Source organism: Anguilla anguilla, chromosome 3, assembly GCF_013347855.1.
Source record: "Anguilla anguilla isolate fAngAng1 chromosome 3, fAngAng1.pri, whole genome shotgun sequence".
NCBI classification, from domain to species: Eukaryota; Metazoa; Chordata; class Actinopteri; order Anguilliformes; family Anguillidae; genus Anguilla; species Anguilla anguilla.
The window spans coordinates 50,248,760-50,274,576 of record NC_049203.1 but is presented as its reverse complement, the minus strand read 5'-3'; the positions used below and the strand labels follow the sequence as shown (position 1 = coordinate 50,274,576).

The 25,817-nt window shown below is 38.4% G+C and overlaps 1 protein-coding gene across 2 annotated transcripts; it reads right to left on the bottom strand.

Moving 5' to 3' along the window:
• Positions 1 to 12,730: 12,730 nt before the first annotated feature.
• mtnr1al (melatonin receptor type 1A like) lies at positions 12,731 to 25,575 on the bottom strand. 2 transcript variants are annotated; one of them, XM_035408656.1, is made up of 2 exons: positions 25,385 to 25,575; positions 12,731 to 14,647 (listed from the first exon to the last, which is right to left on the bottom strand). In XM_035408656.1, the coding sequence occupies exons 1-2, from the start codon at positions 25,506 to 25,508 to the stop codon at positions 13,878 to 13,880; spliced, it is 894 nt and encodes a 297-aa protein (XP_035264547.1). In that variant the 5' UTR covers positions 25,509 to 25,575; the 3' UTR covers positions 12,731 to 13,877. The 2 variants fall into 2 exon arrangements, with proteins under 2 accessions (XP_035264547.1, XP_035264546.1); XM_035408655.1 differs by lacking the exon at positions 25,385 to 25,575 and adding an exon at positions 24,419 to 25,226.
• Between the last annotated feature and the right edge of the window lie 242 nt (positions 25,576 to 25,817).

The following is a 25,817-nucleotide window of genomic DNA, read 5'->3' as shown; positions in this document are numbered from 1 at the left end:
AGGTATACTAGTTTTTTTTTTTTTTTCAACATGGCTGTGCCATTTATATTTTAAAATGTCAAGGAAAATGTATTCCTTCCTTATCACTCATCAATTTCTATGTTATCATAATCGCCGGATTGCTATTTGTTTCTATGGGGAGAAGGGTAAGACAGGGTGGCATCTTGCTGAAAATCTTACCTCAACCAAATGAGACGTTTGTGAAGATCTACAGTACATTCAAACCTGGTTTTTCATGTATATACAAGGAATTTTTAGAACAAACATAACCAAATAGAGCACCTGAGGGTGGTAAAATTCAAATATTCAAATATCTACCAAATAGCCATATAACTGTGTTAGTCTTAGCCCATACTTGATAAGACAGCATGCAATTGTTAAAATGTACAGGCAGTGAACTAAACTAGAACCACATTCCATAATGATGTGGGGTGCATTTTCATGAGTAATGGCCCAGTGGGCCCAGTGGTTGAAAGAGTATACCGCTGACCCTCATGCCATGATACTCTCAGGAACCAGGTCTGAAATCTGTCAAACACGTATGAGATATTCTGGAACAATGCCTGAGACATACTTTTTTTACTTCCAAATGCTTGCAGACTTTCTCATAGAAATGTGTCTTTCTTTCTTACAAGGATTGCAGACACTAGCATTCCCCATACCATGGGCCATACTGGCTACACAGGCAACATATGGTAGCCCAACACCCTATTGACTTTACATTGTTGTTTAATTTTTTTGTTCACTGCCTGTAATGGACAGTTTGGAGTATAACCCTGGTGCCATGCAGTAATTTGAATATAATACTGGTGAGAATGCTATGTTGAAACATAACTTAAAAGGTAAAAACATTTCCCCCCCTAAAAGTATGTAGAACTATGATATAATTTAATTAAATGGGAATAATCGGTTTGATATTATGTGGTGTGGTCAAAAAATCCCATGGTTTTGGAGTCAAATTATTTTCACGAGCTGAAACTCAACAGGCCTAATACAGGTATACCGTATGCACGTCCATGCTATACTGTACTCACTGAAATATTTCCAGTCACTACATTAATAGTCTGTACAGGTGCCCCATTCATGCGTTAAGATTGTGTATACTCCTCTGCAAAGCATTAGGCCAACTAAACATCATGTGCAGTGAAATTACTGAGATTGCTTCTACTGCAGCTTTAATAGCTTTAATAACTTCCCAATGGCACAGATTGACAAATCTTCTTCCAGAATTATACACATATACACACTGTGACACATGAACTCACCATGCATCTGGTGACCTAAAAGCAGCTAGTTTAGCACTAAGGCTGGCATTACACACTTAGTGTGTTTGAAAAGTGCACCAGTCTATGTAAATGTTCCTATTTGCTTTGAGCCATTCACAGCCTTTTAAACTGGTCACATCTTTGGGGAACAGAGCATATTGCTGTCTGTCATCTCTGCTCAATGTCTGCATGGTCAATTTTTTCCCCAAGAAATATGTAACAATCACACACGTTGACAAAGATAGCCAGTAGGACAAAGTAAATAATTCAATTACTCAAATGCAGTTTGATCGGGAAGTGCACAGATGAATTACAGTCTTAAGGACAATGATAAGGAGGCCTGTCTAAATCTCACTGACTGTTCAGAAGTGGGGCGTATAACTATAAGTATTGAATGTATTGGCAGTAATTTCCATTTTGAAGCAATATAGTGCAAAGCCCTGTATTATAAAATAACCCCACTGAATATGCTGAAGCCAGTAATGTTGTACTAATGGGATGATGACATTGAAATGAACTGCCATTTCATTAATTACAAAGACTTCCACTCTTGTACTCAGCATAGTTGCAACATAAGTGATTACATTTATAAAATGCTTCATTGACCTTAACCTACTCTATTTGCATTATCAGCAGTTGTTCTGAATGGGATTTGGAAGCTCATGTGTGAATCTACTCACTCTAAATTGACTAATGCAAACTGAAATATTTCTCACAGGGAAGATGCATTCTCAGCATGAGAGTGAGTCATATGTTGACCTGATTCAGTTATGCTGCTTACAGTCTGCATGACACTCTGGCATTACGTGATCAGGTTTGCTGATTTGAGTACATCCGTGAAAATGTGTCACAGAAAATATCTATTGTTCAGCAATGGAATAAGATAAGAAAAGACAAGATAGACATACCAACTTTATTCTGACAATGATTACATTTTTTAAAGGAATATCTGCTGTAACGATCTTGTCATCTATTACAGCTGACATTTTTCTACCATTATAGAATTATTTGTCACAGTTTATATGATCATATACAAGCTAATTTAGGAAAATTACAGAAAACTCTCACTCAAGCTGACAGTCCAACATCGTCTTTACATTACTGCTTTAGCTGGGGCTGTCAACGTCCAAGCTATCTACTGCAGACAGGAGGTATAGAAACGTGACTCTCCGGTAGGGGAGAGCAGGGGCAGGTGCACACTCACGCCGTGATTGGGGCCTGTGGAGATTAGCACTTCCTGAACTCTGACTGGACAAGGGGCTGCATCAAAGTGGCAGAATAAGGACAACCAAGGGGAGAGGCGATCTATAATGCTCAATTTTCCAGGAAACCAACCCTCTGACTCTGATGCCAATCCAAAAATAAAGATTATAAGACCATTCCCCTAGGCTAACCATGAAGGCACACAGCAGTGTTTGCTCAGCACAGAATAAACACAAAAAGAAACCCAAGCATCTTCAACAGCTTTTGGCCGGGGTTTTACAATAAGACACAATGTTCTGGGGAGCACTTTGGGCAGCTGATGTAAACCTTAAATCTTTAAGGTTTTAATGATTGTTTATCAACCTTTATGATGGAACATTTTATTTTTGAAATCAAAATTACAGTGAACCTAATTGCATCACTTAATATTTTTATTCAATCAAACAAGATAAAAAATGATTCTTTGCATAACAATACTGTTCACGTTCTCAATAATAACCAATCACTAGTCCCTACTTATTCACAAATAGTTATTTGAGGTAGTATAATGACTGGCCCCCAAAAATAGTTTCAGATGCCGAATCCCAGCCGAGGGTCTTCATGTGTGGACCTGGACCTGTTCTCCCTATGTCCGTGGGTTTCTTCCATGTACAGGTTTGATTCTGCAGGTTAGAATACATTCAGGTTAGATTAAATTGCCCTTTGGGTATGAATGTGTGAGTGGATGGAGTGTGGCCCCTGCGATGGATTGGTGATTTGTCCAGGGTGTATATAGACTCCAGCACTCCCCATGACCATGATCAGCATAATGCTAAGTGCACCTGTCGATGCAGGCAGAGCATGGCACAGAGTGAATGGCACAGAAACGTAGCGTTGCTGTGAAACAGTTCTCTCTTTCGCAGTCATCTTTCCCTTGAGTTATGGGGTTTGAATATTTATTAATCTGTGGACCATAGTCTACTTCATGACTATCTGATTCATTTTCCCCTGGAAAGTAGGCTGTATTGTCTTTCACTAGGCAACTCTCCACTATTACCTTCTAACTTGCTTACTAACTAGAGGCTGGCAGTTTACAAACTTAGATGAACATAGTTTTTACAGGCTCAGCCAAAGATTCATGCAGTATACAATCTGAAGTTAGTATAGGTAATTTTATTTCAAGCAGGATTTGGATTTCTGCAGAACAATCTCTTTTTGTATCTTTATGCAACACAAAAGTGGATTTTGAAGTTAATGTACTCTGGTGAGACAATTGCTTGCACTCAAGCAACAAAGGAACATTAATGAATGCACTGTTTAACCTCCAACTCACATTTCTTTTGCTCTTCCCACACTGCAGAATTACTTGTTTTTATTGTCCAAATTTAAAGATGATGCAGCTATTTAAAGATGATCTTTGGGGCATATCTCAGCTCAAGAACTAAACGACAGTTCAGTGAGTAAATCGATCAAATACTAAAAGTTGAATTATTTTCAGTTTATATCAAATTGTTTTTGCACTTTGCCTTGGGACATTGCAAATAGCAGCAGTTCTATTAAAGCCAAAGCAGATAGCTGAAACTGTGAAAGGATAGACTTGTAGAATTATACTGCCAAAATAACTTTTTTGTATTATTTGCTTTGCAGTGGATTTTACTGTAATATTTCTATATATTTGGATATAAGTCAGAAATATAATTTTAAAAAATTGATTATTTATTAAAAGGCAATCAAGTTTAATGTATATCTAGTGAATAAATGATGACTAAATGATGGGTTTTTACGTAATCTCTTTACCTGAAAGCCCGGCTTACGGTTAAATGGCCTTGCACTCAACATTCTCATTCCTTTAAAATCTCCATGTCTTTTTCTTTCTGCTGCAGTTGAAGCAAATCTTTTTTCCCCCAGAAAACATAAGGTCTGTACATATAGACGAGACATAAGACATTCAGAAGCTTATCAACATCAGTAGGGTTGCTTTCTAACAATAGACTGCTTCGTCCTTACCGTCAGAGTGTTACCATTAACCTGAGGACTCTCACAATGGGTGCTGGAAGCTTGAATGTAGAGGACAGTTAAGCAATTGAAATGCACCACAACCACTTATGAAAACCTCCATCTTCTGATTGTTATCTTCACTCCCTAATTGCGGTCAGCCTATTCCTGTTTTTACATTTTATTATTCCCTTTTGTATGTATTTTTTTTGCCATGTGTTTTTCTCCATAGCAAAGTGTGTCCCAGTGTGCAGCCAGATCTAGCTATTTCTCAGTCTCAAATACGTGGATGACCTTGGACTGGAAGTTAATAGAATGTTGACATATACCGTAATTTAGCATTAGATTCTATGCAATACTGAAGTGATACAGTATGACATGACACGGGGGCGACATAGCTCAGGAGGTAAGAGAGGTTGACTGGCAGTCGGAGCGTTGCCGGTTCGATCCCCTGCCCTGGGCGTGTCGAAGTGTCCCTGAGCAAAACACCTCACCCCTAATTGCTCCCAATGAGTTGATTGGTACCTTGCATGGCAGCCTTTCACTATTGGTGTGTGAGCGTGTGTTTGAATGGGTGAATGAGAGGCATCAATTGTAAAGCGCTTTGGATAAAAGCGCTACATAAATGCAGTCCATTTACCATCCATTACAATCCAGTGGAGTCGGGGTGCAGGGGAGTGTTTGTTGTGTGTGGATGGGGGGGGTCACCATCCCAGCTGGTAAGGCTAGTGTCACTGTCACATGCAGTGTTATACAGCCTTATGGCCGCCGGCACAAGTGAACACCTGAAGTGCTCCTTCGAACACCAGGGTACGATGAGCCAGGGGCTGAAGCTTGTAGTAGTGAGGATGGGAGGGGTTATCCAGGCTGGAGTTATTTTTGGCCCTCACCCTCCTCTCTGCTGTTACCTCCAGGCTATCCAGGCTCAAACCAACGACATCATCGCCATCATCCTTACCATCACTTACTTTTGCTTGATTTATTTATCCATTTGACACAAAAAAACCCAGGGTAACTGTGTCGATGAATCCTTTTTTAGACAGATTCTTTCATTAAATCTTTTTTTGGAACAAATCATTCTGATGTAAACAAGATTGACTTCAATGATGGATTTTTTCATTTGTTTTCATTTGTCAGTGTTAGCTTGAGGTTACAGTTGTAAGACTAAACAGAATTGTTTACAGACTTTTAATTGCTTTCCATTCAAGCTGTCATGTTTGTGCTTGTTCCACGCTGTGTCTGCTTGCGGAACTACCCAAGTAAGGTTTTTGTGCCCTGTGTTTATTGGATGTACGAGATGTACAGTGTCTATATGAACACCAGACAAAATAGAGCACAATATAAATTGATGGATGGATATTTTCTCCATGGATTTTTGTGTCAAATATATCAGGAAAGCATGTATACAATATTGTTACTGGTAGAGGAAATGGTTAGTTGTGAGATTCTCCCTCTTACAGTCCAATACAAGTTAATATGAATGAAAGCACAAAGGGAACAATTATTACACTGTGCAGTAATCCAGTGACACAGGAGCTCGTTTCACAAAAGCGGGGATTTGTGAGGATTTTTACTCGCAGATAGCAATACCTTGTCAAAACACGATAATGCAAATTGCAAATAGCAAGTACAAATATTACAAATAGCAAAATGTCTAATGTCACTGTAAATTATAGGCTAGGCTATATTAGGTGAACTGGGGAGATAATAATAGTTCAAATAAAATAAATCATTATGATGACATTTTCATATTATAACGTAGGTTTATAATCATAATTATAAAAGCTGAATTGTTCCATCCCAAAGATACCCTGTGACCAGTCCACGTAGAGCTGAGGGGTGCTGCAATGCGGTGCACAGAGGCAAAAGTAAAATGCAAAACTAAAATGAGGCAGGCGGATAAGAATGACAACCGATTTATTGAGTTGCTTGCATGAACACACTTGCAATATGATGCGTTGCAAGGGGCCTAGCCAAAACCATGAAAAACAGCCCTAGACCGAGGAGTGTCCAGATTTGGTCATAAAATGTACATACATGCAAACACACAACTGAAAGAAACATATAGGCATGGATTTAGTCATTTTACCACAAATAAATGAAAATGCTTGTCATACTAGATTACAGTTTTTTTTGGCGGGTTATTGTATACATAATAGACCTACTCATTTCATGGTGATAGATGATCTATAGGCCTAGCTAACATTTTAAACTGGTGTTTGCAAGGTGCATTGCAGTAAAAAAGTGTTTACCTCATTCCTTTCTCTATTATTGCATATTTGTCCCACTGAATGGTTTCAGATCTTTAGACAAAATGTAATATTACGCAAAGGGAAACTGAGTAAACAAAAACGCATTTTATATTTATCATTTCATTTATTTAATGAAAAAAGACCATCAAACACCCACAGAACCCATTAAAAACTGTCTGGTATGCACAAGTGACTTGGGAGCTTTCCATATCCCAGATCATCTGGCACACTCAATTCAAGTGTTTGAATATCTGTGTGAAAATGCAAAATAAATGGTGAACTCATATAAAACTCACAAAGGCAAGCGTCATGATGTTAGTACAAATACCAGATAACAGTGACCATCTTTGCACCCTGGTCTGTTATTGAAGCAAAAAATGATACAGTGCATGCAGCCCACTCAAGCAGCACTAACCTCTGCTACAGTATCTCTAGAAAGACCGCTGGCAAGGCTTTATTAGCTTTAAATTGGATCTCATTGATGCTTTAGAATTGCAATGCACACTGGAGCTGTGCTGTGGTTTCAGATAGTGCCTCCTTCAGAAAATGTTTTAATTGAGCTCTGGGGAGGGGGTGCCTGACATGAAGGTCCAATTAACGGATAGGTCAACAAGGGAGATAACAAGTCATCATGATGAACCAACGGCCAATGTAATCAAGGCATTTCCTCAGAGAGGGTGCTCGACTTTCCCGACGTGTCCCATACTTTCACAGAGAGAAAGAGAGTTCATATAAAGTTCATGGTTAGAATTAGAAAGTACATCAGTCACTCCTGCAACAGAAAAAATCCTTTATTTAATTAAATGCACATTTGTTCAGTTTTGGTTAAAAAAACCCCAAAACAATGGGAACACAAAAAGGCCAATCTGGCGACCAAACTCTACAAAGAAAAAGGAATAACAAAAACTCGTAAACACAAACTTGTACGCACACACAGCACTGTGAACCAGGCCTTTTATTGGACTAGGAGATTAGATAATAGGCCACAGCTACAGTGATTACAATGGACTACATGTATGTTCAAAGAATCAAAACTGGAAGGAGGAAACATTAGAGATTCAAAGGATAGACTAATGCACAGAATAATGCTCAAAACACAAGGGAAGATATTATCAGGGTAGAGTAACATAAAAATAAATAAAGTAAAATAAAACCAATTATACAACGGCTTGGCTGAATACTAGATTATGATTGGTCCAAGGGTGGGCATTAATTCTCAGTAAAGGGACACCTTGGTCTTTTAACAGTTCTAAAATCAATGTGCAATGAAATGCAGCATTCAAAAGCAGTAAAAACAGCAACAGTATTCTTTCGATTTTGAATTGTTGTTACATCACCTCACCCTTTACAATGACCAATTTCACAATTGATGGCAACATTGAATCACATTTCTAGTTACTGGGTTCATTTAGAGTTGCCAATCATCCCGCAAAATACTGAATCGTCCCTTATTTGGACAGTAGAATAGGTGTTCTGTATTTAAGTTGTGGCTATGGGACGCATTTTCTTCTGTATCTTTGTTAACTATTGCATTTATAGTAACCACTGTTTTGAATATAATTCAGTAGTTAGCTAGCTAGCTAGCCGGGATAAAAAGCATGCCGTGAGATCATTTTGACCTAAAACCCAGCTGAATTTCAATATTGGCTAGGTGACAAGCTAGCTGGTATTCAAACCTGGTTTCAGAGGGTCTTGGAAAAACGCTTGTCTTCACTGTGTGACCGCACCATTTTAAAGAGCAAGACAGCGTTGGGACATTAATTTGATTGAGTTATGGTTGGTTTCATGCGGTTTTCTTAAATAATGTAATGACAAAAATGACCAAAATTGGTGCTAATTGTATGGTATAAAACAAGAAGGAACTATTTTTTCTTGATGGAATCGTTGTTTTCATAGAATTAACGGCCAGAGGTTTTTGCTTAACAACAGTGCAAATAGAACTACCAACCAGAGTTTTTAAGTAACAACGGTCCAAATAGAACTACCAACCAGAGTTTTGCATGACAACAGTAAAATAAGATGAAAAAGGGCCGCGGAAGAACATTTCACTTTCATCTGATTAAGTCGATAAAAATCAATAAATATTAAAGTAACCATATATAGCCATTTTTGATAACATGTTGCATAAGTGGAATAAACCCCTCCGGGCTCTCCCGATATTGGAATATACTTCGGTGGTGGTTAAGCGTCCTTGGCTTCACCTCGGCCGCATCACCACTCCCATCGTACATTATTTTCCAATAATGAGACAGCCCGTCGTGGTTTATTCCTTACGTATGTGAAAATAAACACATATATAAATTAAAAGCTTAAAAATTAAAAGAAACTAAAAACACCATAGTTAAAAGCCAATATAAAAAAGTAAAATAAAAAAATAAAAATAAAAGTTTGCATTTAAAAGTGTTAACATTTGAATTTAATATTCTTAAATAAAAATGCCCTACCATGGTTGCTCTACATAAAAATCATTTTGGCATTTATTAGTAAGGAGCTTAGTTTTCTTTTTGCTGTATATATAAAGCTGGGTGACTGGAAAAATTATCAGACCGCTTCAGATACGCTCTGTAAATGCCCAGAAAAAAAGAAAAGAAAATGCTAATGCCCTCCAAGAGTCCATTGTGTATTTCAGACTGTTTTCTGAACTTAACTGAAATTGGTTGTGGGCACCTCATTATTATCTTATTGTATCTTTATTGAAGAACCTTCAAAAGAATTACCTTATTCGATTAATTAAGTATTGGGATTAAATAACAATTTGCCCATCATCTTTTGTTTGCTCTCTGGATTAAACTATTTTTCAATACAAACAATTATTCAGTAGTGTGAGATGAAAAATGACTTTCACATTTGTGTTAACAGAACATTCATTGAGAAATATTTTTTGATCTCAGATACAAGTCCTTGAATGAATATAATAATGATATAGTCATTGGGTGTGTCATGGTTCTGTCTTTTTGTTTTTGTTTTTCCTTTTTGGGCCACCAGATGGCTGCACTTCTCAGTTTTGCATTTCTGTTCGTTCCCTCGTTGTTTTCCACTGTGTTAATTGTATTATTGTTTTCTATTATTCAATCATTGTTTTTGTTCGTGACTTGTTACCCCCTCCCTCTTCGGTTTAACTGTTCTTTGAATTCACCTGTGTCTTATTAGTTTCCCTGTCTATTTAAGTTCTCTGCTTCCCTGACTCGGGTACTGGTTCCTTGTGGTTCTGACTCTGTGCTTCCGCCCACACCTCTGCCTGTTTGTTCTGAGCTGACCTTGTTCTGTTCTGTCTGGGTTTTGAATTTAGAGAAGTTTTCTGTTTTCTGCTGTGCTAAAGTTTTTTGTGTTTATCGAGCATTGCCCTGCGTGGCCTATTTTTTGGTTTCCTGATTTTTGTTACTCTTGAAAGTAAAGTGTTTATGTGAATTTTCCCTTTTTGATACCTCAAGTTTAAAAAAAAAAAGATTTTTTACACTGCATTTGGGTCCTTTCCCCGAAAACCCTGACAGGGTTAATGTGTCCCTGCAGCCATCTGGTGATTATTATGATCAAGTTTGAAATACTTAACAATGAATTTTCAATCAAGCATGGTCTCGTGCTTTTAGATCATACTATTATCCTTTTTGATAGTTTTACTTTGAAGAAAAAAAAGTTTTAGACTGAGACAGCTTCAGAAAATACTCAATAACTGATATTTGAATTTTCCTTCAGATGTAAAACCCACGAGTAAAACCATTGAGTTATAAATAAATAATTTCCTCTAAAGCATTTGCACCTATCAGGTATAACATTAAAACACAGCACACACAAAAATCTTCATCCTTAATTGGACAGAATGACACAACTGAAATACAGACACTGTATCTTGAGTATCTTGAGCTTAAATAAATTATGCCGAACCACTACTTTCACTACCATTACTGAGAGAATATGTAATTGTGTACAGAGAGAATTGACTGATTCTGCAACAGCCTGCCAAGGAGCAGGTTTATGATGTTTCATTTTTACAATTATTTCTAACAGCATATTTCACATCAGGTTTGTCTTAAGCCAAAAATGTGAACCACGATTTGCTTAGTGCAGGCATTTATTTATTTTTCTTAAGCATGTGGTGTTTCATTATGGAAAACCATTGACAGTGCTTTCAAAGGTCGTTCTTTGTAGTTTTTAAATGTTAAATCAAGGCAAAAACATTAAAAGAAAGGTTTGAGGGCTTAGCTCCCACATCAAACACTGTCTCAAATATACTCCACCAGTGCCATGATTGATTTTAGCTCATGGCACTCCTCCTGCTGGTTTCCCAGACATGGATTAAGCCTAGTCCTAGACTAAAAACTTTTTTCAATGGAACTTTTCATTTTAGTCTAGGACTAGGCTTAATCCATGTCTGGGAAACTGGCCCTAAATCAAGGCTTATGCAGCACATCTATGTCCTTATACCTTCTGTTGACCCATGAAGTGTCATTCCACAGATTTTGCACTGAGCAGCTCTTGGTGGTCTGGCTCATGGTACCTGGCAGAAAGGCCTCCGGCAGGTAAGGGTCTCCTGAAGATGTGTCTACCTCTCTTACTCCTCTCTTCGAGTATGACTTAAAGGTCAGGCTCCTGTACAGGGCAGCCATGTTGAGTCCCCTGCTGCTATATTTTGACAGGCAGGAAGTTTATTTTTAGGCTGCAGCCAGGAGAAACTGAAATGCTTTTTTATTTAGCTGCAATTTTATGGAAGAGTTTGTAGAAGTTCATACAAGGATACATTTCAAATCCTGTTCCTCAGCTTAACCACATTTCAGCTCACAGAAATTGCTTGCTCTTTGGACTTTAGTGCTGAGGTCAGGGGATGAATGTATTAATTGATTTAGTTCTTTCGGGTTATTTCAAATTATTTTTCAATTTGTGAATGAGTGGTACATGCATTGTGTCACTAAAGATAACAATTCCACTTCAGAGCAATATGGCCAGTTGTAAACATTTACTTTGAGGACTTTTGCCAGCCTGTGCCTTTGAGGGGCCATAAGCAGGATTTGACAAGGTCTTGATTGAAGACTGTGATTAGTTAATTAGTTGAATAAGATGTCATAGTGCTGGGCTAAGACAGAAACCTGCACCTACACTGGCCCTTTTCAGATAAGACTGGACACCCCTGATCTACTTAATGTGTACCACTGAATGTTGGTAATACCATACGTATGACTCGTATTACGTATTACTTTTAAGCACCATTTCTTTGATCTGGTTATGGCTTTACAGATGTGGTAAGGTTACATTACGTACTCTGAAAGATCTGTATTATAGCTGGCTGAATATGTATGTTCAAATTCAAATGACCTTTAAATCAAAGTGATACCTGATAATTAGAAAAAAAAATGTTATGTTAGCACACAATCATTGGTCAATGTATTTGTTGAAGACTTGCTTTAGCACATTGTACTGAAAATATGAGAGGTTTCCACAACATGGAACAGAACAACTTTGATTATTATAGTGTGCAGGTCAGTGAATAAAATAACCCCTTAAATGAGACACTTTCAATGTTAGCAAGCTTGCTACCATGTTATAACCTTCACACTGCTTGTTATTATTGAGCAATCGGTGTTGCCCTATCAGCGCTACCTCTCTCAGTCGCAGGTGATCTCTGTAAAATGCGTCATGCTCACACTCACCCACGTATCTTCCATCTTCAGAACTAGAAGTTCAAGTCAATTTGATAAAATGTAAATTTTATCATACTATTTGATGTTACATTACATTTATTTGGCAGATGCTTTTATCAAAAGCGACATACAATAAGCGCATACCAAAGGTCAATGGAATAACTAGAAAACAGAGGTCTGACAAGGTCTGATGTGATTGTTTCAATGTAAATAATGTTTTTATTGTCTGTCAAAGCATTCTTTTTTGTTTTTTTTCTTGGTTGGGATGGTATCTTTTTATGTTCTGAAAATGATGTGAACATTAACCTTTGGTGCATTTAAAATGTATACAGGTACACAAAAATGCATAAACTCCCAGACACTATACACAGTGAACATTCTTTATTAGGTCTCCTTGTGTCTGTGGGTGTGTGCATGTTACAAAGAAAAGGTGATCCTTTACAACTGTGGATGACCAAATAATTCCTTTGTACTTGCCAATGCTAACCAGAATTCTTCATATAAAAATATGAATTTTCATAGGTATTTCAATATATCCTTCTTCGTGGGAATGTGCAAAAAACACATGACTGGTACACTATATGTCCAATATTTGCATTATTGTATATTTAGTCTTACCCAAACAATGTTTGCATGCTATGCCACACATTTCATTTCTATTAGCTGTCCCCCTGTATCTCTCTGTATGCGGTATAATATCTGGTGGAGGGTTACAAGAACTGGGAAACATCATGAGGATAAATTCACCTGCAGAATGATTTGCAGAGCATTCACTTTGCAGATGCAGCACAAAATGAAATACCCTATTTGCTCTTACATGCGCAGACTTTTAGAGAAGTACACATTTTCTTTTCACTCCTGAGTATTATCGATAAGCAACTCTGACTTGTTACTACTACTTTTTTTTGTGCACAGAACTAAGGTCCCTGCATCTTTTGTTGCTTCGATGTGCTCAATGTACACTCCAATGATTTGTAATGACAATTTTATCAAATATACACTATGATGATGTAGGAAAACCTTTCGACATGACGGAAACAGACATTCATATATTGCACTTAGCCATTTGGTTGCTATGGCTTATCTCATTGGAATAACGTATTGATTGTAACAAGGTAATTTCTTTGGAGGAAGAAATAAAATTGCTGAAGCTTAAACATATTTCTGTAGAGGAAATCTGGGCTAGGCAGCCAAGAAGAGGTATCATATTGTTAAGTGAAATTCTGTGCCTGATTGTGAGCCTTCCAGCTCTACATCTCTGATCCAATATGGCAACTATTAACAGTGAGCAGTTCCATTAAAGTTTCAAATAACGCATTAAAAGATATGACACCAACAGGCACCCTCACCACATAAAGCCCAAAAATAAATCAATAAGTTATAGAAGCCTAAACATAGAATGCACCATGACATTAATATTGTTATTTACATTCCATTTCTTTTATTTGAAGCCATTCATTCAGCATGCTCAATGTGACTGCCATGCTGTCCAGTCTTTTTTTTTTTTTTTTTTTTTTGCTTCAGGACCGACCGGTCCATCACAGGGCCATTCAGCAGCGCAGCTTGAAGATGGCCAGCAAGATCCGTTTGTACTCCTTCCGGAAGTTGTGGTTGAGGACCCCATAGACAACGGCATTCAGGCAGCTGTTGAAGTAGGCCATGAAGTAGCTGGCAGTGAAGAGCCACTCTGGGATGGCCATGCCCAGCCGCGGGTTCAAGGCCACTGCCAGGCCGATGAAGTTCAGGGGCGCCCAGCAAACGGCAAAGAGCACAAACACCACAAACATGGTGAGGAAGTTGCGGAAGTCGTGGGGCTTGATCTTGGGCCGGTTGTCCGGCTTGACCCGTTTGCGCACCTGGATGACCAGAATCCAGATGCGCAGGTAGCAGTAGGTGACGATGCTGATGGGGAGGATGAAGTGCACAACCACCACCGTGATGGTGTACAGCGAGCTGACCGACTGGGCGAAGGTGCAGGAGTAGACCCGCGAGTCGTACTGCAGAGACTCAACAAACCAGTTAGGTACGATGGCCAGGATGGTGAGCATCCACACCAGGATGACGTAGCACACAGTGTTCTTGTTGGAGAAGAGCTTGTCATACTTAAGGCTGTGGCAGATGTAGCAGTAGCGGTTGATGGCGATGCCAGTGATGTTGAAGATGGAGCCGATGACACTCAGACCCATGAGGAAGCCGCTGATCTGGCAGTGGATATAGCCGGCAATCCAGCCATCGTGGAAGATAGCTGTCAGCACCAGGGGGTAGGGGTAGATGGCCACTACCAGGTCTGCTATAGCCAGGCTCACCACAAAGGCATTTCCTGAGGAGAGAATCAATGGCAGAGCAGGGTGTTAGGCTCCAGGATTTTGGGTTAAACTTTCAAACTTTTAAGAATATTAGTGGCACCCAGTAGGCTATAAGTGTGCACAGCCGAAAAACACAAATGCGTCATTATAAACACTTAAAACTGTATAATAAAACCACTGTTTTGACTAGTCTTGACATGCGTAGAGACGATTTCTCTCTCTTTCAGCAGCCACAGTCCTATTTGATCGCTTGGCTGCCCCTTTTGTTCAACAGTCTTATGTGCACATTGCTAACACCATAAAGGAAACCACACCAGTGTCTGAGTTAAGAAGTGTGTATGTGTGGGGGGGGTGCATTATATTACATTATATTTGTGCTACCATTTTCACCAATATAATATATTTCACCCATTATTGTTAATGTTATTCTATTCATAGATTTTCACTTGTTTGCACTAAAGACCAGATCGAAATGTTCTGAGAAACTTTTATGAGCTCTTTTCTCAAATATGTGTGGCATCTCTTTGCATGAGAATTTATATGAACACATAAATAAAATCCAATGCAATTCAAACCAGGTGAGTGTGTTGGACAGATTTTTGAGTCTGACTCTGGGGTCCTTATCACTGAGCTGGGGCATTGGAAGAATGCCCTGTAATAGCTAACCAACATTACTTCCAAATGAACTTGGAGGCTGTTTTACAAAGCAGGATTAATGAGTTATCTTTTGGAAATAATGTGGAATAAGTTTTCCAGTTCCATGCAAAACTTCCAGAAACTTAATCCCCCCATACAGCAGACTTCTGGGTGTTATCCTAGTTATTCATTAAGCCATGCCCTGACCAAATAAATCAAACTTTTCTAAGTAAAATTTAACACCATGATTGGATGAAATAAGACTAATCACACAAGGGGTCAATGGATGTATCATAATCCTATAAATATGCTTTAGAGAGGAGTGTGTGAATAATTAACATGAATAAGACATATTTTAAAATCATTTTTACAGTGGAGGGCTTTTTATTTTCTTTGGAAGGCTGATGTAACATTGTTGCACTTTCCAGTTACATGCAAAGTACAGGAGTTTTTAGATCTACAATTGTGCAGTTTAAGGAATGTTCATGAGGTGAATATGAGGTGAAAAGATATAATACACGAACACAAGGTTTATATTGCTACAGTTGTCAGAGTAGGCAACTACACATATGTGTTACGTCCCAAAAGCCAGCCCAAGTTCTAATAACCGGGGAGTACAATGGACAGTAACACAACAAATGCCACAAACCGAACAAGGATCGAAATCTACATACAATAACCAAAAGATGAGATTTATTACAAACACTAATACAAAATAAATACAAACATATTACCATGTGTAGGTTAACAGGATGGTTCAGGCAGAAAACAGGCCAGAGCTAGGCTATTCCTTATCTAAAAGAAAGCAGTGTTAAAACCTCACAAAACAGAAACATAAAACAAAACTGAACTGTGGGGGTATGTATAGAAAGTCCTATAAATAATATTGTGAAACCAAAGTGTATAAAAATGCCCTTAAATAAAACCTGAGAATGTGCACTTTGACCACATGTGAATTCTTTGATTCTGAAATACAGAGTCAAATCATGAAAAAATATGTCTTTGTACAAATCATAATGGAGCTCATTCTGTATAACCACTCATTCCTTATTCTACATTTTCAGATTATAACAGTCCCCTATACACTGCCCGGGAGCCAGCATTTCCTTTTCTCAAAGTCCGCTTAAGGGTCACACTCTTTTTTACCTTCTCTTTAATCCCTTTTCACCAATTGCAATTGGTATCACAATCACTTATCACGGTCTGACAAGCAGTGACATTGAATAAGATGGCTTCAGCTCGCTATCACAAATGGAATAGGATTTCACATTACCTGAAGCCCAACTTGAAGCAAGCCCGCATTTTTGAAAGCAGCTTCCTTTAACATCTACATGGTTCCCATCACAAGCATTAACTAAACCCATATTCAGTTGTTTGAAGCATGATGAGGCAATATTGGTGACATGGCTGCAGGCAATTTCATTAACTTTTTTTCCCACGGTGTGCAGGAACTGGCGCCGTGGGCTATGCGTGGCAAATTGTGGTCACTCACTCACTCACTCACGGACGACCTTTCAGGGACGTTTTGTGGGACGCAGGTGGTGCTTTGTTTAGTAGGACGCATGCGCACAACATTTTTAAGCACAGCTTTATTGCCTAACGTTACTTTAGCTAACCAAAACATGTTCACGTTTTGTCTACTTTAGCTAACCTAGTTAGCGTGTACGAATCACTTACTTTAGTTAACCTAGTTAGCGCGTACGTATGCTAGCTTGCACGCATGAGTACGAGCTAAGGACACACAGCTACAACCACCGATACATGGACACACGTAGGACAACAAATTTCTGTGATAAGTAAATGAGAGAAATGTTAATTTTATTAATGAGAATTATTTTATACAGCAACAACAAACAATTTTAAACAATTAGATGCATTTCAACATTAATATGTGTAGCACTGATAACAGTGTAAAATATGAACTATGAAGTAGTAATCAGGTGCCAGGTACATTAAATGCCTTCTAATATGTCCTAATGCACTGTCAGTATTGCCATGGTAGTGCTCTTCCTCAAGTGCTTTTGTTGCTTTTTTACAGGGAAAGTGAATAAAGTGGTGGAACAGCTATGGTGTTCAAGCATCTGAGCACTCAGCTTGGAATGGACTCCACTCACAGTTTCAGCCCCGTAACACTGCGAGCCTCGCCCTCTTCTGCAGGAAAGGAAAAACCCTTCATCTGGGAACAGATCGAATGCGCTGGGAGCCAGTGGACTGAATTGCATTACACAGAGGCGGGGCGGGGCTTTGACGTGCTTTCATGCGCGCACGCGCAAAATTATCGCTTCCCGTGACCGCGGCCATTTTCAATCGCCTGCCGGGAAGTGCGGGGGAGTCATCCGAAGCGTGCGGTGCGGGTGGCCTGCATCACGCGCTGCATTTTTATCTCAGACAGGCGCTGCCAGGTCATGCTTCTTCCAACAGTGCATTTCACACATGGTGGGGGGGGGGGGGCTTGGGGGTGGGGGAGGGATTGGTATTGATAAATCCATCCTTTGCTTTTACCATTTTTTTCTTTGCACAGCGCCTCTTGTCTTTTCTGAGGGGTTTTGCAATTGTTATTGCTCATGGTCGGCTGCTTCCTTCTAATAATTCAGAGGAATTGGCTGTAAGTGGCTTAAGAGGGCACTGGTGCATGTTTCGGGTGAAAGCTGTATAGCTGTGGTAAGAGCTACAGTAATTTTTTGTAATGAGAGCATAAGAGCACTCCACCTCAGATACATAATTCATGTACATGGAAAAATGCTACGGACGATGATCAGAATTTTTATTTGAACCTTCATCTCCCTGCTCCAAAAGCACATCGTCAGTGCTGGAGAAAATATGTCATTATCAGAAAAAATTTGAATGTACGCACAGGACATTGTGGCTATGAAACCACTGCCAGGGTCACATCTTTATCCAGACTAGCTCTGTGGTGCCACCCCAGGTTCCCCAGAGAGTGAAATGGCTGGTGTCCAAGGTGGAGGAATGTCTGACATGTGAAAGATGCACAGTCAGAACATGGAACATCGTACCACAGGAAAACTATCTAATTCACAAATGCACTCAGATTTAGATTTTCCTCACGTTAGAATAAGGCTTCCGGGCAGGCATGTGCAAAGATGGCCCCCTGCCCTTTGGGCTGCTGTGATTTTTTTTAACCACAGGTGCCCTTTGCGATAACAATTTTTCTCCCCAACCTCCAACTGCCCTATTTTGGCTATAATGTATATCCCAGCATCATGTTGGCCTTTTTTATTGCTATAGCACAGTGCCTAAAACCTGAAAGGCTTCGATCAACTATTATTCCCAAGTCTTTTTCCAAACTGAACACATGCTAGTTTTGTTTCTCCCATAAAGTAATCATACCTAATGTTTTTGTTTCTCACATGCAGAACTTTACATTTGGCTATATTGCATTTAATTTGCCAGGTTTCCACTCACTTCTGGATTCTGTTCAAATCTTCTTGGATAACATTAAAAGATACCAAACTGCTGAAGTTTTATATCATCTGCAAATGTTAAAATCTACTACTTAACTAATGTTCAGTTATCTGTAGGTTATTATCTATTTCAATATTTATACCCAGGTTCTACATTAAACTACTGGCAAGCATTTAAACATAAAAATAAACATTTCAATTGTAAAAATGCATTGCAGGAGTATGCATATGAATTATATGTGAAATTTGGTGAACAGCATTGATGTGCATAAACTCATAAATGTGCATGAGGTCAACTATTCATAGAACTTAGTGTCTTCCTTGGTAATCTAAAACATGGCACTCTCCACAGAACTACATGATATATTAGCTCTACATGGTCTTATTGGTGGGTCCAGTGAGGGAACATAGTTTGGTGTTTTAGGAGCTGAGGATTGAGCCACAGGGCAGAGGACAGTTCTGTGAATGAATTATTTCGCTATCTCTCTGGTCTTCAAAAGTAGGGCATAGCCAAAAGCAGGCAGAGTTATTGATCAGATGAAGGGCAACTGTTAAGGAGAGGTCACAGGCATGCACTATGTCCATATCCTCCAGTGATCCATGTTAAGTGACAGCCCGTTGATTAATCTACAATCATCTGCTGTAAATTCATTAATGCTCATCAGGCGTTAGGTAATGAATTTATATTCTCACTTAAGAATGCAAAGTAAATTCTGATGAAAGTAATGCATCAGTTCCATCAGAGTGGTTCTGCCCTGGAATGAATGATGACAATTATGAGCCTAATGCTGGTCCATTTCCCCCCACTAAAGCAGCAATGCACATTCCCTTAGAAGCCTGCTTGGTGAGTTATTTTCAATGACAGGCAAAATGCAGTCAAGGAATCTTTCATTATATGTAAGCTCCATGCATTGCCACATCCATGTCAGGCTGCTCTCTTGAATCATTGATAAACTAGTCCCATTCAAGTGAAAGGATGCTATGACCATCATCCATGTAGTAAGTATGGACTGTATAGATTATAGTCACCCTCTGTTACCCATTAACTGGGGTGATCTTGCTTTTTTCTTAAATGAAATTGAAAAAAACATTTTTTTTTTTTTTTGCTTCTTTGAGGTTTATGCTGCTCAAAACACCAGGGAGCATCACATTACCTCAAATCACCTCAACTGAAGATGTTAACTGGCCTGCATTTGTTGGACATATACCTGTTTTTGCACTACTGGCACTGAAGTTAAATGGATTTATTTGATGCCAAGGTCCTAGAGAGCTATTTTCTAACATGCCAGCAATTTCGCCTTCAGGGAATGATTCAAAGAGATTAACAAGTACAACACTATGCAAACACCATTTCATTATGGAACAATGTAAATGTTAATTTACACGAGAGCTGAAATGAGTGTTGATGCACATTCTCTACTGCATACAGTACTATTCATTTTTAAACAGAATGTTAGTGACAAAGACATAAACTGACAGGTATTGTCACTTTAATCAGACACCCACACCTCACAGAATTTATCAGACCCTCCCTGAAAGAGATAGTATAGTTATTTGGGAAGGATTTTGAAATACAGATAAATCTGGTTTAATATAATATAAATACAGCACCCATCATTTTTTTAAATCCACCAAGACCTAGATTTAATGACCTAGGCCTAGCCTATACAGGTTTTCTTGTCAAAGACAAATATTGTGTCAAGATAACCCTAATCACATGAACAGATCATACTGTCATGTTTGAATGGCAACTGGCAACGTACTTAACCGAGCACTAGTGTAAGATTGTAATAAGAACTACTTTAAATAAATATTTCAATCATGTTTCAGCCGTTTGTCATTAATAATTAATTAATTATTTAATTTGTCATTTATTTAGCTCCTTATTAACAATTTTCCAAAAAGAATGCACATAGAAATAAATAAATAACAATAAGGCAGTACATTAAAAGGAAAACAAATATTGACCGAAAAGGTGTAGGCTGAAGCTTTAGCTTATTATACCTACCCTTTTTACATAACATATTCTAATAGGCAACCCTTTCACTACAAGGTTTAGGCTATACATAAACAAAACAGAAACAAAAACAAAAGTTCCAAACGTTTCATACACAATAATAATCATACCTCAGTTTTATATTTGTTTACCACATTTTTTTTTTATTTGCAAAGTGAACTACACATTCTTAATTCCTTGTCACAACTATTCCACAAGTTAACCCCTTTGACAGATATACATCTATTCTTTATATTTGTCCTTACCCTTGTTTTTTTAAACATACCTATTCCCCTAAAATTCAAACTGGCTCTCTCTAATTTCAAACAACCTTTGAATACAGTTAGGAAGCAAATTATTTTGTGCTTTGTACATTATCTGTGCAGTTTTAAGATCAACTAGATCACAAAATTTTAAAGCATGTAAGTTAATAAATGTGCGTTGGTTGGTTTGTAATAATCTGATCGATTTACAATTCTTATAGCTCTCTTCTGTAGCATGAAAATTGGATTAGGATAAGTGGGTATAGATAATGGATGGATGGATGATATGAATATGAATAACTTTAAATCCTATTCTCAACTCATTATCTTAAATCAACTTTACCTTTGACTACTGTAAATTGCATCTTGATCTCAATATACTTTCCTCTAAATTGTCAGAAATACATGGCATGTCATTTATTTGAAGATGATACAGCATCAACTGAAACAAATCAACCAACAGTAACAAACAGTCTGTGAAGTACAGACTGGTTTTTAATTTTACCAGGGTGCCGATATGATTTTTCAAGCAACCACACAAATTACTGGGGGTGGTCCTTGTGTACTCTGACCTGAGAAAAAGAAATTTAGTCAGACCAGACCACATGTTGTAAAACCTGAAATTCAGTAAACTGACAAAATTACCTTTGTGGATTTTTATTCTTCTTCTAATTGTCTCAAAATGTTCTTTGCATTGTCCAAGCAATGACACAGTCATGATTGTGAATTGAAATGAAAATACACTGAAATAATCATACTTCTTCTCCCATTCACACCATTCATCCACTTCCACTTCCATCCACAGTTCTTAAATTGGGCTGTGTAATCACTCTAATCACACTTCAAATTGCAAACTCATAATATTTCACAGAAATGAAGAACACTCAGTCCAGCTCGACCAGGTAGGTACACCAGCTCAGCCCAGCTTGTCCAGGCTGGTACACAAGCCCATCCCAGCTTGGTCAGGGTGGATTTAAACGATCCGCACTGTTTTGAAGACAAAGGAAATCAGATCTTGAGGACAGACCTTTTCAAATTTTCTTTCATGACACAGACAGCATACCACTGGACAGGACAAATAGATATCTCTAGAAACTCCCAAACTGAAAGCTGGTGTCTTCACTTTATGAGGAAAGGCCATTCAGCCCATCTAGGCATGCTATTTACTAAGAACTACAGAGTTTTCAGCAGGGTATCAAGTGTGGACAAGAATACCCCAAGGATTCCCCACACAAACATAGCTCGGCAAGCGGTTCCCAGCATTGATCCAACTCTGTAAAGAAATGCTTCCTGATATTCATGCAGAATTATCCTTTCCCTAATTCGCACCTTTGCCACCTTTTACTGATTGAACCCAATGTGAAAATTCTTGAGCAGTTCATTTTTTGTAACCGTACTGAGAAATTCTTTTGGCCAACTTTTGTTTTGGTGTCCTGGGTCGCATATCAGAAAACATTTTTGGCAGCAGTACTGAGCAACACCTAGGGCAAGAAAAGATGTTTGATGCCCATCAACAGACTAATATGTGTGGCACAGTTTAGCAGAATCCAGCAAATACTGGGAAAACCAGCATGAGGAAGAAAAACAAATAAATAACAAGTAAAGGAAGACAGAAAGAAATGCCCAATTATATTATTTTGATGCATCTAAATACTTTCACAACTCCAGTTCCGAGGTCATCCTCCAGTACGACTACCATTATACAACAACAGCTTTTCCGGGCTTTCAATTCTTTTTTCTTTCCTTGGCTTACAAGGCGTGGGCTATCTGTGGCAGAAATGTGGCATGGCAGGAAGCATTGTGTAAGATGTGGGAAAAAAAAACAATCAATTGCATCTTACAAATGTTTTCAATTAAAATAACACATAGCAAGGAAATGTCTTTTCATACACTGCAAGTGAATGAATTGGTGAATTGGAAGAAGTATTTCTGAGGTCTGGGAAATACAATAGGATGTCATCAGACAGTGCTGAAAAAGCTGGCAGATTAACAGATGCTTGCAGAAAGGAGTTTATCAATGGTTGCACACTGACCTTGACATCATCAAAAGAACAGCCACTGATGTTTTTTGAAAGTGAATATGCCTATGCACAACACACTGGCAATGACCAACTCAAGACAACTGAAAGCAACAGTAAAATACCATTTCAGTACATTGAGAATAGCAGACAATTATATCTTCATCTGTTACCCTACTGTTTCCCAACCTTTGTACTGATTGGTTGGAGAGTGGTGCCGCATGCATCCCAAAATGAATCATCATAGGCTCAGAAACATGGAAACACTTGATAGCTCTTACCTCAATAGTATACCCTAATGCAAAGGTCTAATCCAATGATCTTCATTCCTAGTCCTAGTGGGCTGCAGGGTGTGCTGGTTTTTGTTTTCGCCTTAATATCACCAACCAATTCAGACCCAAGAAACGAGGTGAGGTGAGTTAACTTGTGTAACTGACTGCTTTAATTGATCAATTAAGTGCCAGGCAAAAAAAAACAGCTGACCCTGTCGCCTGCCAGGACCAGGATTGAAGAGTACTGACCTAATCCATGGGGAAAAAAGAATCCTGCAAATCCAATTTTAAAATATAATTCCTAGCAACAAAATATTAAACGATACAACCCAAAAAGAGGATGGTGCATTAATATAAATGGTATGTTGCCAAATGGAATCATGACAACACACTACAAGTGACAGCTGCGCAACAAGCTATATATACGTATATAGCCATATATTTGGCTACACAGCTACACCTGGCTAAGAAAAAATATTTCTGTTCAAATATTTTTGCTACTTTTTGGAGAACTTATTTTCTTGCAAAATGATCTGCCATCCACAGGTTTTAAAAGACATGCCAACAGCATAATTATTTATTGGAGGTTGGGGGATGAAGAAAACATCAATTGTCAAATGACAGTTAAACTGTGGTATGTAGGAACTAACAGTTGAAAAAAAGCTTACCACAAAACGTAAAAGAGTGAGCTTTGAACATGATATTTAAGATCAGGTAGGCTACCAAAGAAAGTGTAGTATAGGTATTTAAGAAAAAAATATTTAAAATAGAAAACATGAAGAAAAGACTAGAAAGGCTAATCAGCAAGATGTTCAGTCCCTTTAGTGCATGCAGGTAAAATTGCAAGTAAACGGACAAGTGATTTGAAAGACACCGTGGGAGCACCAAAAGTTAGCCTATGGAAACTAGTGAAACCTTTGACTAATATCTGATTGTCTGATTGCTCACAGTTCACACTTTGATATATAAGAAACCAGTATACGATCTATGTCTCCGTAAAAGACTAAGTGTAATAAATTAGCATATATACTTATGGTATTAAACTTAACATAAACAACACAAACACCTTGAAACTTATTTTATTAGCGTAGTGACGTGATTATAATGAAGATGAACAGAGAGGTTAGAAAAACATTTCTTGTGACGTGGCAAAATAAAAGCCAAACTAACACTTTTACCTGCTTTCCTGAGTTTCTTGTTTCTGAAGACAGAGAAGATCACCAACAGGTTGCCCAAAATATCGACCACCATCGTGGTGATGAGGACACTGGCCAGTACGGTTACCACCCAGGGGAATGGGAGATCCTGGTAGCCCCCGTCTCTAGATGAAATGTTTTTCAACGGGGAATTACTTCCCTCGGCCATCCTCAGTTCATCTTCCGACGCATGAGGCAGGTAAGAATGACAGTGTCCTCACGCTGATTTGCAGCCAATATGCTGAATGAAAGTGCTATCAGTGAACGCATAACATATTTGATTGCTTTCGATATGTTTTCAATCGCCACAAGTTGGATCCAACTACAAGCAGAGTACACCAAGCTTAGTAACAAAATCCTACATTTCGTAACATACTGGTAGCAATAAAACCGAAACGTTCCCTCGCAAAATATCTATAGCCTATTATACGCGATACAATCACGAGACCTAAGGACTGTGAACAGAATAACGATTTTATATCTGTTGAGCACCAATGGGCACTTTTCTTAAGTAAACTGAATCAACTTCAAAATGCAACGACTATCCTCAATTTTTCCGGTGAAATAATAACAAGCGGACGTCTATTAGGTCGATTTTCCTCAGTCATTGCGTTCAGATTTACACGAAATGCAAACTGATCATTTTCAATCCAACTCAAAAGAATGCTTCTTGAAGTAAAATAAAAATGCCCGTTTTTATTCTTCATCTACTATAAGTTTAATGAAACATTGTCCTTTACACTGCTCTTCAATTGTAGTACATTTTCTTTTTTTCCTTTTTCTAGGACTACCGGTGTAGTGTACCATTGTATAGTAACCCACCGTCCACGAGTTTGGAAGAAGCAGCGGCGCTGTACCCATTCACAAGTACGGTCCTTATTCATGGTTTTCCGTCATTCATCCCTTTCCTGTAATTCGTTCATTCATAATTTTTTGTCAATTACATACCACGGGAAATGGCCATCATTTCCAAACTTTGGAGAGGTGTTACTGTCTTTATTTTTGACACGCATAATTGTTTTTCCCCCGTTTCTTGTAATCCAGAAATTTTATCTTCAAGTGTGGTTAACATACAACAGTGTCGACCTCGGTCTCTCCCTTTCCCCAGTCTCCCTTTCCTCGTGCGCGTTAGAATGCGCCTGCTTACGAATTCGAAGTCGCTTATTCTGAGCACATCAGTGACTCGTGTGCGCTCCGTCCATCGGGACGTCTTTTGTCCATTACGTGTAACACTTTCAACACCCCATTTATCTTGCATGCTTCCGCTGCTGAACATTGGTTGGGTCATTGGTTGGATGGATCAAGCTGTATTGTTGTTGTTGTTGTTTTTTTATTTATTTATGGATTCATACATTTGGTCAGAATGTGATATGCATATTTC

What these genes read in the sequence shown, in the direction of transcription:
- mtnr1al (XM_035408655.1), bottom strand. Translation starts at nt 24,605, where the DNA reads ATGGCCGAGGGAAGTAATTCCCCGTTGAAAAACATTTCATCTAGAGAC. An exon ending in CAAGAAACTCAGGAAAGCAG is followed by an intron (nt 14,648 to 24,418) that starts GTAAAAGTGTTA and finishes TTCTCTCCTCAG; the next exon opens with GAAATGCCTTTGTGGTGAGC.